This window comes from Ammospiza nelsoni, chromosome 1, assembly GCF_027579445.1.
Source record: "Ammospiza nelsoni isolate bAmmNel1 chromosome 1, bAmmNel1.pri, whole genome shotgun sequence".
Taxonomy (NCBI): Eukaryota; Metazoa; Chordata; class Aves; order Passeriformes; family Passerellidae; genus Ammospiza; species Ammospiza nelsoni.
Window position 1 is genome coordinate 36,628,372 of NC_080633.1, and position 18,932 is coordinate 36,647,303.

At 36.8% G+C, this 18,932-nt stretch overlaps 1 protein-coding gene across 6 annotated transcripts in view; it reads right to left on the minus strand.

Moving 5' to 3' along the window:
* Positions 1-18,932, minus strand: part of TBC1D5 (TBC1 domain family member 5) — a 316,432-nt gene that overhangs the window by 104,528 nt on the left and 192,972 nt on the right. For all 6 annotated transcript variants that reach the window (XM_059470481.1, XM_059470490.1, XM_059470498.1 and 3 more), the window contains one exon: positions 16,030-16,202. In XM_059470481.1, the coding sequence (XP_059326464.1) occupies positions 16,030-16,202 (173 nt within the window). The remainder of the gene's footprint in view (positions 1-16,029; positions 16,203-18,932) is intronic.

An 18,932-nucleotide genomic window follows, 5' to 3' on the forward strand; every position in this document is an offset into this window, starting at 1 on the left:
AGTGTATAAAAGCTACAAAATGCAATCCTATACAAAATAAACAGACATACAAAAAAACCCTACTGTGATTTGCCTGCATGTTCTCCAAGCTTTTTTATATGCTAACTCAGAACAGTAATTACAGATCTTGCAAGTTGACTTCTGTTTTCCAGAACTATGAGTTGTACGTAAAACATGCCTTTTCATTGAAACAATTACAATTAATCAAAACAGTGAAAGCTAATACTACTCAAGTCCAACCTACTGCTGTGCCCAGCAATATATCAAACTGTCTGTTGTCAAACATACTAAACAAACTTCAACAGAATGTTTTCACTACAAATAAGAGAAAACATGCTTGCTAAGTATTTTTTAGTCAAACTGCAACCTCAGTAATCCATTCTGTCACTGGATTTTAATTTGCAGTAGTCAATCACAGTCTCAGACAGATCCATATTTGACTACAGAGAAGAAACTCACTGGGACTAACAAATGAGTACCTGCAAATGACTACTATAGCCCCAAATTTGTTTAGGGATTTATATCTAGGTACTCAGGTTTGTTCCTTCACACTATCAACTTTTTTCAACATGAGATTTTGAAATTAAAGAAAGAAGAAAAATGAAGACCATGTACTGTTTTTACTACTATTGTCCTAGAAACACACCAGCTTAATAGTACTGTGTTTTCTTCAATGTTCATATTCATTTAAACTATTCATTTAAGTATTTATTGAAATCTTCATTACAGAGAACCTTCTACCTCAGAACTTGTTCATAAATTAACAAAAGCCTTTTTCCAGAAACTCAAATTCATAATAAACACAGATCACATCCATGATATAACTAATCTATGACATATTATAAATAGTCAACAAAAATAGATATACTTACACTTCTCATGGCACCTCCCCTGCCCTACCTAGGAGTCATAACTATTTTCTTAATAAAGAAATATGGCATTTGGTATCTGACAGAAAAAAAATCTGTTTACCAGTGAAGTCAGTCTTTTTTGCAATTGGTAATCAATGCAGAAACTGAAGTTTTATATAAAAGAAGTGATACAGAGGACAGGAATATTGGAGTTTAACAAACAGATCAGGCCTTTATTACCAGCAAGCTCCATTATGGATTTGTGAGCTTTGTAAGCCAAGCTCCCCCAAGAGTAATTAAATTTTTATTTATAATGTGTTTGTGACTGTTAACTTTGTGTTGCCTCTGCTTGTTCCCCCCCTAAATCCAATGTGAAATAGTATTCCACATTTACTGCTGCAGAGAGCGGTGCTTTATTCAGTTGCTGATTTCATCTCTAGCCTTATAAGAGATGAGAAGTACAAATAAACATATTGTATATTATTTATACACAAACACCCGTGTCTTTAAGCATAGATATATACATTTATACTGCAGCATGCAGACGCTCTAAGCCAAAACTGAGGACAAAAGAAGTACATGTCAGTTAAAATTGAACACATGTGAGCAAGCATCACTTTTTTCCTACCAAGAGCACTATTTATCACATATTTATATCGTGGAGAGACATGAAAACTCCAGTAAGATAGGGCGATGCAGCACTGCAGAGTACATTTTATGCCGCAAGCCATGTTTGAGATTAGTGTAAATGTACCAGGAAAAGGTTCTAAACTCCAACAAAGCTGGCATCCATGCTTTATTTTTTTGTTCATTTATGAGGAGGACTTCTGAAAAAGCCCTCTGACTCCAAGAATGTATTTTTTATTTTTTGCATTAGCTCCGTTCCTGCTTTCATTCAGGTATTACCCTCTGGTACCAATACTTATTTAAAAAAAAAAAAAAAAAAAAAAAAAGAAGCTTAATATAAGTAACCACAGGAGGATCTCTTCTCCCCTTGAAAAACTGCAAATAAAGATGTCAGCTATTGAGTATATTTGTGGCGTCTCCAGCAGCTGCTGTTAAATACCAGCTGGTCTAGCTGATTAAAATTACCTCCGAGTTGGTATTATAAAGATGCCTGGGCAGCGTTGCTGTATTAATGGATTATTGAGTGAGCGATGAAAACCTTGGCCAGCTGATGCGTTTTATTACAGATAGGCTTTATGATGTGTAATCACTGTAATTTTTATAACTAGAGGAAATGGGAAAAAAAGAAGAACCTTCTTTCTCCCCTTACTCATAGTGAAATCAGTTGAACCAGATTTTTTTTTTTTTGCCAGTCTGTTACTTAGGAGTTAGCTAAATAATTTGGGTTTTAACAGTTTCTGCATATGTAAGACTTTATCCACACCTACACATACCTAAAGAATGAGAAACTGTGTTCAAGGCTACCCTGTGTTTACCTGTTTTACATTTGCTTAGGTTTACACATTGGATATTTATTTCATCCTTTGACTACCAGGCGAGTGCTGCAACTGGCCATATGAGATAAACCCTTGTGCATTATTTAATGACTGAGCTACACTGCAAACACACCTCATATTCTCCAGGTTCAGCAATTCAGCTGGTGGGGTCTCATGTCTGGTCTCTCCATCTCTTCCCTCCCACATTCTCCTCCCCTTCCAGCAAAACCTTCACACAGTATGTCACTTAACCATCTCTCAAACTTCTTCCCCCCTACTAACCACATATTTACCATGTTGTCTTCTGATGGTAGTTTAGTTTGCTACCAAACTAAATGTGCTAATTGTGAATATCCTGTAACTGATACCAGTATTTGAGGTTTAATAAAAAATAAATGACTGGGTACTTGGAAGATTCAGATATACTGGTGAAAAATTTTATTACAGATGACTTCTGTTGTGAGGTGCTTCAGCATTCAAGCCAATTCAAGCCAAATGCTATTTACTGAAAGCATCTCAAGAGAAAATACTGCAATATTTTCCTGCAATGGACACACACCAAAAGCCAACTAATGATACCTGAAATTTTTCAGTGGAATGTGAACTGTTGAACGTAGCATTGCTTGTCTTTTTCCACAGGAGATAATTAATATGAACTCTTCCACAAAGTTAAGAAAACAAGTCTCTATTATGTTCATAAACTGATGCAAGTTACAAAGTTTTATAGGAAGGACCCTATGAAATACAGCTGGGTATTATTCCAGCCCATAAAGTATAGAGACAAATTTTTGGGAGTCGCTACTACACCACATACATTCACCTGCAACCTCTATTGAGGATTTTCTACTCATGCTGGTCTTTATGTGAAATCCTGCAGACAGATTATTTAAACCATTTCCTAGAATAAAAAGCTGCTCTAATTCCAACATTTAGGGTCAAAAGATAAGTTAAAGCCAATTCAATGAATAAGTTTGTAAAAGGCAAGGATCTTGCAATGGACAATTTTTTTTAATTTAAAGGTGACTCTTAGAAATAAATTTTGGTCCATCCAAGACTAAAATAATCTAGGTGCTCTCCTTTTTTCATTTTATGAGTAGAACCTAAGCTGTACTATGGTGCAAATGTGAATTTCCAAGTTCAACACCTGATAATCTGAATATGTGATATACATCTCTGATGATTCATCTGGCTGTTTTGAAACACTTTTGCACTGCACAACTAGCTATTGAAATAAGGATGCTAGTTGTCTGCAAATGGAGGGAAAAAAGCATGCTCCACCAAGTAGATATACTGTAGATAAAAAAGGGCCTTTCCACTGTTTCTAATTTAATATTATTTTATGGAATTGTATTATCATAGAGGCTGGAAAAGACCTCTAAGATCATCAAGTCCAACCTAGCACTGCTGAGTCCACGAGAAAACCATGTCCCTAGGTGCCACATCTACACCCCTCTTACATCACCTCCAGGTAAGGCAATCCCACTGCTTCCCTGGGCAGTTCCAATGTTTGACAACCCTTCCCATGAAGAAATGTTTTGCAACACGTAATGTTGTTTCTGCAGAACACCTGAGCAGGGGTAAGGTAGATGGGCAAAGCCATTAGGACAGGCCAAGGAGGGCTGTGTAAGGTGAAACTACACCAAGCTGTGAAGCTGCACAGCTCCCTGCAGCACGTAATGACAGCTGTGCCAGGCTGCAGCACCTCAGCCTCGGGCTGTGCCAAGCGCAGCCGGCAGAGCCGCAGCCGCGGCTCACGGGGGCATCGCCATCCAGCACCTGCCGTGCCTCCATTTCACAGCTGCAGCCCCAGCAGATCCTGCAGTCAGAAACCTCTTTCAGAAGGGAGGCGCATTTTCACATTTGTGCCAATAAAGAAAATAGTAAAATAGTGATGGTTTTGGTTTGGCAAACCCCCCACTATTTTCTCATACCCTGTGACTTTCATCCTTCTGCCGGGAGCCAACAATGGGTCTGCAGCTTGCAGCCACGAGTGAAAAACAAACCAGAGAACAGCTGTCTGTCCCAGCTACCTTATGGTTTTTTCTGTGCATTCCATACACTACCCTAAAAGCACTTACCCCTTGGGCACAGCGTAGGCAGGGTTTGCTGGGGCGCTGGCCAGGCTGGGGCTGCTGTTTCCTAAGGAAACTGCTGGTACTCTGTGCCTTGCTCCAGCACCAGGATGGGGGAATTCAGCTTCTCTGAGTTCTTCCCATTGTTTTTCATGCATTTAGTGAATTTCAAACTTGAGCAAGCCTCCCAAAAATAAATGAAAAACCCATCCTGAATCTGCGAGGCTTTGTGGGTATTTCTGGGCTGAGGCACATTTACCATAGAGCATGGAGAGCTGTCTCTCAGATCTAACCATGGATGGGAAAAACCACCTTAGTGCAGAGGAAGACACAGTTATACTTAGGGAGCTTATAGGTTGAGACATAGTGCTAACTTGAAATACTCCAAATTTCCCACAGAAGGACTACTAGAAGTAAAATTTATACCACTGTCACTCATGGGGATCCACACCAAAACACCCAACTGAAAGCACTGATTATTGTGTTCAAGAAGGAAAAATTAAAGGAAGGCAATCCTCTAAAAGCTAAAGGATTACAATATCTTAAACAAGTATCTTTGCATTTGTGGTAAATAAATATACATTGATAAGCTCTGAATTAATGGTCAATTTAACATGCATGCTAAATTCTACGCAAAACAAGATTCTTAATTCACTTGGGTTAATAAACATAAAATTCTGATAATTACAGATACAATAATGTCGTATGAGCACTTTAAACATATGCTGTGGGAATTAAATCCTGGCTATTCCTGCCCACTAAGGACCAGTTTTTAATCTTCGATGCATGATATGTAGTAATGGATTTTACGAGTTGACTTTTTTAAATTTGATGATCAGGTTAATGAAATTTATAATGATATTTTTCACACCAAGTTCAAAATAGTAGTTAACTCCTTGGCAGAGGAATTCAGATTGGACATGTAATGGATGTACCAGCAACTCCTGATGTGAAAGGATTAATCATCATTTTAGACTTTTATTAAATTAGATAAAATGGGATAGGCATGAATCAGAATATATAGCAATTAATCACTGGACTTTATTGAGTCTTTTAAAAATCTTATTTGCTCCTGAGTTGACAACTAATCTAGGCCATTCTGTACCAGTTTGACAAACTCTCCAGATAATGACTGTGACTAGAACATTAATAATATCGTCATTTAGCAAAAAATATTTTTTCTCTATGTAAACTATTTTTTTTAAACATTTGTCGGTGTTGAAGGTAACATATAGTCACACCACAACTTTGCAACCCAACTCATCTTTTCCTACTGAAATTTTTTGCTTTTATAAATTTGCTTGTTTTTTTTGAAATTTAGGTAATGGATAGACCAGTATGTACAGATGACCAAAGTTTTTGGTATATCCAACTAGCACTTAATGTAAACTGTTACAGCTATACACACTGGAATTGCTAGAAAATAAAAATTACTAAACTTTTGAAGTTTATTTATTGATCGCTGAGAACCACCCCAGTTAAATTACCATAAACCTCAACATCAGAACAACTACTAATCCAGCTAATAGGAATTAAGGGAGATGGAAGATACATAATAAGCATCTGGGGGATATGGAATTTATCCCATGAGTGTAGTAAAGAGCTCATAATTTAAGAGTGCCAAAACCCAAGTGCATCATGAAGGCCTTTCCTCACAAGTGACATTAATTGCATATCCCACAGATGCTTATTACATATTCTATTTATACCTCTGAGAAGAAAAATATTCGTTTAAAGTTTAAAGGTTTAGTACTGCTTAAACACAATGTAACACAGCTGTCTCATGATGTCACAGGGAATATCAAAGGCTGCAGCACAGAGTCATAATGTAAGAAATAGTTTAGACAGAAGATAAATCAGGGAATGTGTTTCAGCATGAGAGCCCCAGAGCTCAGATGTACATTAAAGCAGGATGTATAACTACATACTTTAGCTGGATTTGGGACTACACCATTAAAAAGGTTTTTCTGATTACAATTATTGAAGTAAGAAAAAAGAGAATTAAATCTATTTCAATTATTTTAAACAGCTTTTCAAAAAGTAGCATGTCAAACCATTAATACTAATATATGAATGCTAAAGTCAAAGATGCCATTATCTTTTCTAATGCTCAATCTATACAAATATAACCATCATCATTAATGTTTCTAGATATTAAGCACGCTATTATGCTGTCAGTTTTCTGCAAGGACTGTTTTCTTCTGTTGATATTACTCTTTTGTGATTTCTCTCATAGAGAAGTAAAACAATGAGAATTCTTTGATTCAAAATGTCCCATATACTTCTAGCCAGCTGTATTCCCATTAGTAAAAAACGCCCTGAACCTGATATTACTGATTTTGCATGTAAGTCCTGAATGTGCTTGCTAGAAATAGAATGAACTGCAAGGCCCAAGCTTAGACTCTAACAGCTCACACAACATTCACTGTGTGTGCTGTACACAACTAAAGACTTCATTTAGATGAGTGGAATTTTGAGTTAAACACTGTAAAGATATTTCATAACATACAACATGTTACACAGTTCTGCTGCTACACTGCACATGTGGGTGTGTCTATAGATTTATCCAAAGTATGAAAACATTTTTTGCTAACGTCTCCACTTCTGTGAATAAAAGCCTGGTAGCATTACTGGTAGGAGTAACAAGCAGTCAGAAGCTGCAGGAGTTTCATCATCTCATATTTTCTGCATTATATTATTTTGTGAACTTAAAAAAAAAAAAAAAGAAATTTCTTTTCTCTCTCCCTTTTCTCAATACCACGAACAAAAGATACTGCTTCTGTGGCATTCAAAGATCATTGTATTGGACACTTTTTCAGACAAAAAAGTGTATAAAAGGTAATAAAAGGAAGTATGCTAACCATGGTCCTAATTTCCTAATTTCAAATAAGGTGATAAGAAGTAAGAAAAGCAGACCAATAAAAGTGACAGCTGGCAGTATAAAGGTCTGTGAAAGGCAGTGCTCTCTCATGAACTTCTCAAGCTGATGCTATATTGGGTGATGTCATTTTGCTTCTCTGCAATTTGGGAAGAATTGCTGTTCTGCTATCAATACATTCCATAGTGAGCAACAAAGTCTAGGTGCATCCATGGCCTTTTTTCCTTAGAAACAGCGCTATCTGGAAGTTCAAGGGAGTCATCACTGGCAGTCAATACCAAGCTGCAAATGCTGTGCTGAGTGTTTTCAGGGAAAGAATATAGAAGGGTAGCACCCTTGGCGCTCTGTAAAGATTCAAGTATGACTCGTTCATTGATTTCAAAATTTGTATTGGAAAAAAGCTCCTACTCTTGTCTGCTATTGTTCTTTTTCACTCGACAATTACGTTTCGCAATGCTGTGCACAGATTTTTCTCCTCTTGCCAAAATCTGTGGAGCCTTCCTGCTAAGTTATGTACCTTAACCCTTTAGGGCCTCTTGCTATTATATTCAGTATGAGGTGTGATGAAATATTATCCCCATTTTTACAGCTTTACTTCAGTGAAATAATTCTAATCTTAGAAATGTTTCTCAGACATAATTTTTCATGCTTTACCTAGACTAAAATATTGTGAATTCATACAATATGCAAAAGTTACACAAAATTGTGCACCCTAATTAACAGCACTACTCTTGAGCAACCTATTCCTGTGACCTGCGTTAATGGATTTTATTCTTCGGATATGGATGGCTTGCTTTAATATTTCATAGGGTACTTTTAAAAATTCTTGCTCAAAACCACATCAGAATCAGAAAAGATACTCAAGGCGTGCACCTATTTGGAACAAGATTTTTTTTATTGATGAGGCTTCTACGACTCTAGCAAGATGTTGGAAAGAGGTTCACAAGGTCATGGAGAACTACTATCCAGCTCACCCATTTTAAAAATTAGGACAGACTCTTGCATTATTTTCAGGGCAGGATCTTTCACTGTTGCATGGACTTCCAACTCTGATATGAATCTTTCTAACTCAAGAAGTCCCAATAAAACAACTGCCAGAGGAAATTCAGAACATGTAAGGGGAATTATATAGGTTGTTTGTAGGATTCCCCATCTTTTCCCCCTCCATCGCCCAAACCCCTCACCTCAATTTGTAACATCTGGTTAGGCTGAAGGGCAGGGAGAGCACTGTCAATAAGGGTAGAAATGGCTATCCAAGAACTAATCTTGGTATCTGGAGTGGAAGCAGAGTGACTTGACTACCTGGTGAATTATTACTTGGGTGTGGAGAAAATCCAAAAAGGAAGCATTCTTCCCGATGCTGACACTGTATACCGCAATATACTCCCAATTAACTGCATTCTACTGGGCAATCAGATGCTTTTAGAGAAAATGCAGACTGGCCATATTCTTACAGAATTACTATTTCACTAATTTTCAAAAACATTTTCATTAGTGATGAATTGTGGTTCCAGGATATAATTTTCTGCTAAAATGAAGAACTCAGACAAAAATGACCCTGAAGAGACAGATGATTAACATGTCCTAGGCTAAGGGAAACTCAGACTGAACACTGTGCTATCCCTAAAGTTGACATCCCACACCTCAAGGCAGTTCACGACCAATTGCTTTTTTCTCAAATGCAATTCCTTGACATCCTTCTCCCCACCTAGAAAAATCCAAAATGGCCTAGTTTGTTCTGACATGGACTAATGACTAAGTATTAAAACCTTAGGGTTTTTTTAATAAGATTACCTCTGCTTCCAACAGGCCAACATTATGCATTTAAGTATTTCATGCTGATCTGTTTAAAGATTTCAAACAAAATTTTCTTAGCTGCATTACCCACTAGATCCTAGTTTGGTATAACTTCTAAATTTTACAATTTACTCATCAAATTGTGCTTCTATCCCTTACCATTGGTCTTGGATTGTAGCAGAGGGTCTGCTTTGTGTGGCTCTTTTTTAAGTGCATCAAGATGACACAAAAGATTTTGAGATGCTTCTATTAGCCTTCAGATAACTTTCGGACATTGACTTTTATCTAAAGGACTGATGACAGGGTGATCTTTCCCTGCTGGATGGTGCACATGGTTCTCTACAATACTGCATTAGAATTTTTGAAGGTCTGTCTTCACAGGAAAATAATGAGTTGCTAGTCACATGTGATTGCATGTCCATACCAACTTGATTCATACAGACTCAGTAAGAATAAGTAGTGAGGATGGAGCACTGGTTAACCAAAACAAGAATTACCCACAGGACTGGATTCTACAGGAAATGTGTTGGTTACTAGCAAATGCTTAAGTCCAAAGTGCTGTATTTTGCCTCCTAACATCATGTCAGCATGGGCATGTTAGCAGTTTCATTTTTAGTCATATGCTGAGATAATTACTTTCTGCAACAGTTACTTGACCTACTTATTGCCTTTTTTGTACCAATTTCCAAGATGTGTTTTCTAGACTAAGTTCCATGTCATTGAAAGAAACAAAATGGTGCACTTAATTAAACAGTACCTGGTTAATCTGAACAGCTGATGTGATTTAAGTATAAAGAAAATAAAAGAGAGGCAAATACTTGATATATGGAACCTTAAATTCCTTAGTGGAGTAGAACTTCTCTAGACATTGTTCTGCTTTTATAGTCAACAAATACTGTCTACGTAAGTAAAAACAAAACAAAACAAAACAAAACCAATACCAAAAAAACCCCAAAAAACCAAACAAAAACCAAAAAAGGATAAAGATAGCCTTTCAAGCACCTGTCTAGATTCCTACTAAATTCATCACAGATTTAAGAAGATAGTAATTGTATTCATATTAGTGGTCTCTAAGCCAATTTATGTTTAATGCTACTAGGTTTTTTCTTTTCAGGGTATGCAACAAAAGTCAAAATGGAAGCTTTCTTGCTTGTTTCCTTCCCAGATAAAGATAACTCCCTGTACTTCATATGGGAAGCACATCACCTGCATCAAGGAGCATCAAAACGACAAATCTGCATTCCATCCTCACAGACATCCAGTACTGCTCATTATCATCTCAGCACATAATTATGCAGCAGGAGAGTAAAACTCTGACAAACACTTTTGACACCTCAACCAATCCTTCATTCTGTTTATAGACTGGTCTTTTACAATATTTACATATTAAAATCCTAAAGTCAGAGGTAAAACTAAAATACTATTTTTGACAGTTGGGAAAAGGACAAAATCACAAATTCATCATACTGTAATTTTTAACTCAATACACAACAAGAATCAGCACAAAGTGAAATACACATTTTTTCAATCGATGAACTAGAGAACTTTTTGAGGAACTCAGCAGCAATGAGGAACAGGTATCTGTCATTTAAGAGCACAAAAGTGTGAGTAGCCTTACTTCAAAAGAGAACAAAAGCACCTTTTAGAGTTAAGCAGGATTTGCTTGCTGCCTGAGGCACAATACCTACCCTGATCTTCAAGAATTGTCCTTGTTTATTTGCAAAGAGGAAGTAATTTGAATTAGAAAACCACTGCAGCACAATTGGTATGGCAGCAGTAGCTGAGGCAATCCCTGTCTCCATCAAAATACATGGTAGCTTCCTAAAGTAGCTTCAGATTTTTCCTTCTGTCAGCTAACTTAGAAAGGTTTCCTCTTACAGTACTTTTCCATTGTGCAGGACAGAATTCATAGTAATATCTTCTGATGCCTGAGTCAGTCCCTAAAAGCTCTATGTAAAAATCCAGTAGAATGCATCTTGCAATTTGTGGGACCAGCAGTGAACATCAACATTTCTTAGAAAGGCTGGTCATCTGGCACTAAATCCTCAACAAGTTGTCTACTGAGAGACAACCTGGGATTTATAGTCCATTAAAATCTGTTTTATATATAATGCTTTGTTTAAGTCAAACAGAAAATAAGTACTGGAAATCAACAGCAGTTCCAGCATCAAATACTAAGTTCCTTATTAATTTGTCCTGAACATTCAAATAAGAATTACTGCTTTGTTCAGGAAGACTTTGTATTTACTTAGTCTTACCCATTTCTAGATACTCACTGCCAGATACTTGCCTTTTAATGTCTTTTAATAGCAAGGTCAGATTTTGGTGGTTCCTCTACTACATGCACAGTACCTCCAAGTTGCTTTCATTGTAATTGCTGTCCAATTGATTGATGACACTGGATTAAAAGCTACAGAGGAAATGCAATGGTTTTGGACCATGTCACATATTATCTCATTTTCTTTTGGTGTGAGAATCCAAAATAAACTCAGGCATCCTGCATGATCTGAGAAGTCCTCCTTAGCAATACTGATCTTTGACCTACTTTTTCTGCAGATCATAAAGATTTCTCACTCTAAGATAACTAGTAGGATTATTTTTTTTTTTGATACAACGAATATGATTTATGTTCCTTTACTATACAAGTAAAATCCTTTAAATTCTCCCTCCAGAGACCAATCTGATTACGCAAAAGAATACTGCCTGGTACCATAATGGCACGGGTGAGAAACTAAAACAGGTGGATGCCCCACAGCAGTGCTCACAGCAAAGCAAGTAAGAATAGTAATAGTGGAGCAGCACATCTGCTGCTGCCTTCACCCTCACATAACCTTTCCAACGCTACCTTCAGATCTACACTCCTGCCTGGCTCCTTGCAACTTAATTTGCACCCTTCTCTTTTGTTTTGTGTTTCTTCATTAGCTTCCTGAGGAGGGCTTTCCTGCTGAAGTGCCGGGGCAGCGGCAGCCCAGGTGCCTCTGGAGGGGCAGGGGCAGTGTCTCTGTGACCGACGGCCGCAGAGCGGCAGCGCGAGGCAGAGGCATCGCTGCCCCGTGCGGAGCTCAGGCCACCATGAAATATTTACACTCACTTCTGCATGTGCTTTACTGTCTGCTGGATATGTGCTTGGGAAGAGTTTGCTTTACCAGTATAATATGGCCATCACTGTTATGATGCAGAAGCTGGTGAGTATATGCCAACATTTAATTTTTGTTCTTAAATAAAGCTTTTTATCCTTATACCTTGTCGTTGCCTTTCTGTGTATTATTTCTATACAACTGTATCATATTTATATTTACATGATCTGGCTGTACTTATTGCATGCAGTTCCATGAGAAATTCATTTGGTGCAATATAATTCTCCCTCAGTACATAAAATAAAATTAAGTGGCAATAATATTATGTGGGACATTTCCAAATGATTCATCTTTTCAGTGAAATGTGAAAGAAGTTGCCTACTCCAAATTCCTTTAAATGGAACTTAATGCCCTAAACTACAGGTATATAAAGACTTTTGTCAAGCCCTGTCCTTTCTCAAGCTGAGAGCCTAAACTGCTTAATTTGTCCCTGCAAACACTGGCCACAGTGGAAAATGCACTATCATTTTGCAGTATTTTGTACTTTAACTTGAATTAGACGTAAGGGTCAAAGAAATTAACATCAGAGTACCAGTTAATCTAGGACATTAATCATTGTTAACTCCTCTAATTTTAAAATTAAACTGAATATTCAATCTGTCACCTCTTTGGAATATCCAATCTTTATGTTCAATCCTAGCAATTTTTTCTTTTTGTTTAGGGAAAGGTTTATTATCAGGAAGCATGTCACTGAACTATTAATGTAATCAATTCCATTTTATTTTCAAGCGATTCTTGTACTTGACTTCACAAAGTACAAAATTAGGTATGATTAGATAATTATTATAGTTTGGTTAGACTATTCACAGTACTACCCGGAGAGTGAAACAATGTTATTCTGCAAAACATTACCTAGGGATCCCGGCTAGAGACAAGGCAAAGAAAGAAGACTGAGGAATGATAAGGCAAAAACCCTTTATCTCTGTATTGCTAGTTCCATTTCAGCTGATATTAATAGCAGCTGAATAATTATCAGAGGGACAAGCAGTGCTGACTGCAAGTGAATGAAAGTGCAGTCTCAAAATTTCCAAATACAGAAATTCCTGTGCTAAGGCTGCTGCTGTCTGTGACATCAGCTTGAACTTCCAGAGCACGGAAGCATGGCACAGCCAGGACCCAGTATACCTTGGTGTACCTAAATGGGCTCCCTCCCCCATGAGCAAGGGAATGAGACAGCCAGGGAATGTGAACTCTGTTCACTGCTGCACTCTGGAAGAAAAGGAGATCTACTGCTTTGAGCTAAAACTTCAAAACTGGGCAGCAAGCAAAATTAATGAGTTGTACCACACATACTGAAATGCCTTGGTCTTGTAAGCAGGTAAGCATGATTTCAGGAAGTGTATAATCACATTTTATTGTAAAGGACAGTTTCTGAACATGGAAATGTACAACCAACTGGGGTAACTGACCTCCCAGCAGAACAAGTCTTGCTAGTGTTTGAAAAATAAAAAGAAGCATTTGGAAACACCAAAGGATGGAAGCAACTGTAAAAAAATGCAAAGAATTGCTTTTGTGTTGGCCCAGAAGGTTATAGAAGGATGCAAAGCATAAAATGCTAAATTTTAAATAAGTGAACTTTATAACTTGTGAAAATTAGGGTAGACTGCTACTAAATACAGGCCTTTCATGTTGATCTAGGAATGCCATAATATCTTTTGAGCAAAGTTCCCAGTCTTCCTTCTACCGTTTGTATATTTTATGAGTGGTATCAAGGCTGACAGATGAATATTTATTGTTGGTAAATCTTCAGCAAAACAATAAACCTTAACAAAAAACTCAGATGAATTCTGCAGTTTGGTTAGGTTAAGCAATTATTGATAAACAATGTTGTTTAAGAAATGCTGTTTCTAGTTCAAGAAATGTTAAATACAGGAAAAGATACAGTGTCTCAGACTGTCAGTGGGCTCACTACTGGAAATGACTACTCTGAAGAGTTCAGACATCATTAAAGGTGAGAATAATGCAACACAGTCATGCCCCTTTCCCCTTCTTTTTCTCCTGTCTATATCAAATCAGGAATCAGAGAAGGATGTGACCTCACAGGTAACCTACTTTCTTCTTCTACACATGCAGACTCTCTCTTTATGATATCCCCCACTTCTGAGAGCTTTTCAAAGCCTGTTTTTAAAACATTCGATGGCATTTCCTTTGTTAATTTTAATATATTATTTTACAGTCTAACAGCTCCCTGTTAGTAAGGTTTTCCTGATAGTCAGCCTGAAGCTCTCTCTCATAATTCATTCTCTTAACTGTAAATTTCTTTATTCAGATTCAGTTCTATTTATGCCACACCAGACTGAATCATTCTTCTGTTATTATAATATTATGTTTAGAGCTAAAATATAATTTTTTCTTCAAATTATTTCTCTTACGGAAAGGCAGAATCTTAAACTGAGGTGAATACCTACATTTCAAATCATTTTTGCCCCAAAATATCTGTTTGCAAATTTCTGAAGTTTAACTTATTTTATTCTCTCTTTGTTTTCATAAGTCTTCATAAATGAAACAATGTATTTTTGTTTTCCTTGATATTTATAGAGCCTACTTATTCATTACTACCCCTGAATTTTAGTAGGGATGTTTGCTTTCTCTTCCAGAATAGTGAAGATATTAAGAAAACACACTATGCAAACAATATTGTAATAGGACAATCTGTCCTCTTAGTACTTGAGTTTACTTGGCTTGTTCTCCTCCCCCATAGGTAACTTATACCTATAAAGTGTATTTAAGTAAGATTTGTAGAATTACATTTATCTTCCTAATGTAAGCTATTAATAAGTAGCTCAACTCTTCTCTTGAGAGTATATTATGTTGCAGCACTTTTTCATTTTACAGTAACATCAAATTAGACTCTAGTGTTAAGTATTGCAGTTATGGCCTGACATTTATTTACATAGTCACCTTTTCCTTCCCTTTCTCTATTTTCTATTGAGTTGTTACATTCCACAACTGCATTTGGAAAGCCACATCTATAACATTTTTTTTTCATTTAAGGCAAAATCAATCTGTAATCACTGCAAAAAAAAAAATTAAAAAGTGTAATTTTCTCTGTCGCTGCAAAGGCATATATGGCTTGCCAACTCCTTAAGGAATGATCAAAATTAATCAAATTTCTAGAATCCCAGACAATGAAGGCAAGACTCTTCTTCAAAACCATGGTCATTTCACCATTACTCATGGTTGACACAAATTTCACACTCTGTGTTGAGCCAGACTGACTACAGCAGCTATAAATATTTTGGATTCAGTGCTGCACAAACACATCCAAAGTCACACCTGGCCCAACAATCCCCCCTGGAATGGGGGAATTCAATACACAATCAGCTGACTGGATATGAACCAGCTTCATGGAAAAGGGAATACTTGGGCTGACTCTGTACACACACAATTTATTATACCTGTGCCTTTACTTTTAACATGCCACTTGCCCTGTATTACCAGCATCCAAAACCCCGTACACAATAGGGAAAAGGTCACTGATGTTAAACTGGTGATAAAATTAAGTAAACAAACCACTCATGCTAATAGTTTTTTATGTCCTATTATCCCATGTGTTCTTACAGGAGAACTCCACGCAGACTCTGTACTTGATTCAGAAAGTACAGGAGTCTTCCTCATCAGGGTTTCTAATATGGAGCTGAATGGACTTTATCTGCACTGGAAATGCCAGTGGTCACAGCTGCAGCAGTAGGGTGGCTTTTACTGTAATGCTGCAAAACACATAAGTTCTAAGAGATAAGTACTTCTTTTTAGTCCCATTCCTCTAATCCAAAATTTAAGGGAAAAATTTCCTAATATAGTGAAGTAAAACCCCCAAGGAATTAAATGAAATAATGATTTGCAAACACTTACAGTCCATAAATCTGTGGAGCAATTTCCAGTCGGTTCAGATGCATGTACAGCTCAATATCATGTTTCTTCAGCAGATGATCCTGAATTTGATTTACTTTTGCGACAATAGCAATAGATGGCCCCAAGTCCTGTGGCCTTGCAAAGGGCATGGGTGTCACCATCACATCTTTCTCCTGCAGACACAGATAACAGGGTGAATAAAAGAACAAATCATGAAGCCTTACTATCTAAAGGGATTGTGTGCAGGAGATTTCATTTGTTCCAAACACTGGCTCCCAAAAAAAACATAGCAATAACTCATTTTTTTTACAGCAGAAGAGGAATCTCAAGCATCCACTTCTGTGGAAGGTATTGTGGGATTCCCTCTCCCAGGAGTGCCAAGGAGTGCCCGTCATTCTGCGCATCAATTTTTACGTGCATGCTTTACTTTTCATGCTCTGACAAAGTGTTGACAGCTTTATTTTAGCTTTAATATAAGCAGTCTGAGTCAGTCCAGAGTAAAGCAGATGAATGGTAACTCAGTAGAGAATATATGCCCTCAGAGGACAATAAATTGCATACCAAATAGGAAGTAACTTATTTTCAAACAATCCTTTCTAAACAGGCTTCCCTAGCACAGAAAATCTAGTGGCTTTACCTTAAAACCTACACAGCTTTGATAAAGCATCAGAAACTTCTAAAGGAAAAAAGAAATAGAACAATGAGACAGCAGTTGTTTGGACCTGAGGGCTGTGCAAACTATGCCATGAGCTACAACACAACACACCTCAAGTGAAAACCAGTGGAGTATTAGCATCTTTGAACAGGAACTGCATTAAATTCATTCTTCTTGCAAAACAGTGAAGTATTATTGAAAAAGAGACAGAATGCTAGAAAGAAATGCAGTAAGTAATGAACTGGACTGAATAGGAAACATATAAAAAGGAGAAGCAAACATAAAAAAGGACAAGTCAAATCTATCAAGAGAAAGACAGGAGGGCAGGGAAATGGAGAAATTATCTGTTAGGAACAATGTTAAGGTTATAAAACAGGAAAAATTGGAACAGAAAGAAGAGAAGAATTTTGCAATGACTTTGCCACAATCTGTCATCATGACCTCTGACCCAAAAGCTTCACTTTGAAAAAACAGCTGCTGTTTTTCTACACTTTTGCTCACTATATTAATAGAGAATCATTATCCAGCTCAAAGGGTTAATAATTTCAGGGAGCTACATTGCACTTTACGTTGTTTAGATACAAACTCACTTGTTCCAATATTATGAAAAGAGCGTTATTTTTAACATTCAATAACAAAGAAAGTTTATTTTTGTTGTGTAAGCTATTCCCAGTGTCATTTTCTATGGTTATTTCAAAATCACTTACAACATGGTTTAACATAAAAATGGGCAGTGAACATTTAATAATGTCTACCAAAGTGTCTATTTTTGAGTTTGCTTGAAGTACCTTTTCTTAATTAATTAATTTGATTTCTGTACTGCAGAAAATATGGTAGGATGTTGAGCAGTGTTTTCAGGTAATATGTTTCTATTTAAGGACCTGATTGATTATAAATTGTATCTTAAAATCTGCTTAATTGTTGCTTTGCTATGGCAATTGCAGTGAAGGGACTGATCTGTCTATTAAAGTGTGGTAGTTTAACCATGCTATTGTGGTACCAAGACATATTCATTTAAGATACTCCAGCAAATCACTTGACAAAAGCTCCCTCAGACTGTCAAATAAAGCTCACTGACATAGCTTGTATTTATTCAAAATCTTTGCTATTCTAACAAACAGGAATTTAAAACAAAACATCTAGTGTCTTAAAGGCCAATAGGCAATGCTGTTACTTAGTTAAATACTGAAGTTCTTCACAGCTGCAGGTACATTAAGAAAGAATACTTCTCCTACCTCATTTTAAAAATTATTCTAGTAAATTCTTTCTGACCAAGCTGGGCAGCATTCTTTGTACTCTGAATTTTATTTCTGCATTGTATGGATATTTCCTGTAATTTCAGATCAATTTCACTATTTTCTTGATCATATGCATGAGTGCAAAATATTGAAAATATTTTAGGTACCCACTAGTATTCTTATATACAGAAAACCACTCTTAAAGCTTGATATGATAATATTGCCTTAATGTTAAATGTCAGTCTATATTAATTTTTTTCATAAACATCTGGATTTATCTTTGAAACCAATCATAAAAGTCTGTAACTCTATGTATTTGTAGACTGTGCATATTCTGTCATTTGGCACACATCTGGGGTATAAACTTTATTGTGGTTTATTCAAACTGACTTCAGCTTCACCACTTCATGCATTCAGAACTCCGATGACTCTGAAGACCTGTGTTTTTAAGCTTTTCTTTATTATAGGTATAAAACCTTTTATGGAAAGCTCAACATCAGAATCCCTCTACTTATGTGAACTTGTAATATGAAAAGACTAGCTATTACTCTGTTTAGTCTTTACACCATTAGTTGTCTGTGGGTTTCAAGCCATCTTTACAAAATTACAAGACAGATTATTAAACCCTGGCTCAAGTGAGGAAAGATTGTGAATATCAAAAACTAATGCAAGCTTCCACTGTGCCAAAATTGGAGTTATTTGTCACTTGCAGCATTTGTGCACCTTGGCATAATGCAGCACTGACACATTGCTGACTGTCAGACTGACTGACTATCAAACATGGCTAAGTGTATCCAATAGTATAAGCTGGCTTGCCTTTTCTAAAAGCAGGAGATAAGTAAATGGTATCCATCAAAATGCAGTTTATCAGCATCTCAGAAATTAACCCTATTAACAGAAATCTTCAAGGCATGACAGAATCTGTGAGGCAGCAGCTGCAGCCAATATCTCAGCCTTGCCTGTCCATGCCTCCTGATTCCGTGTACTCCACCAAGAAGCTCGGTGGAAGA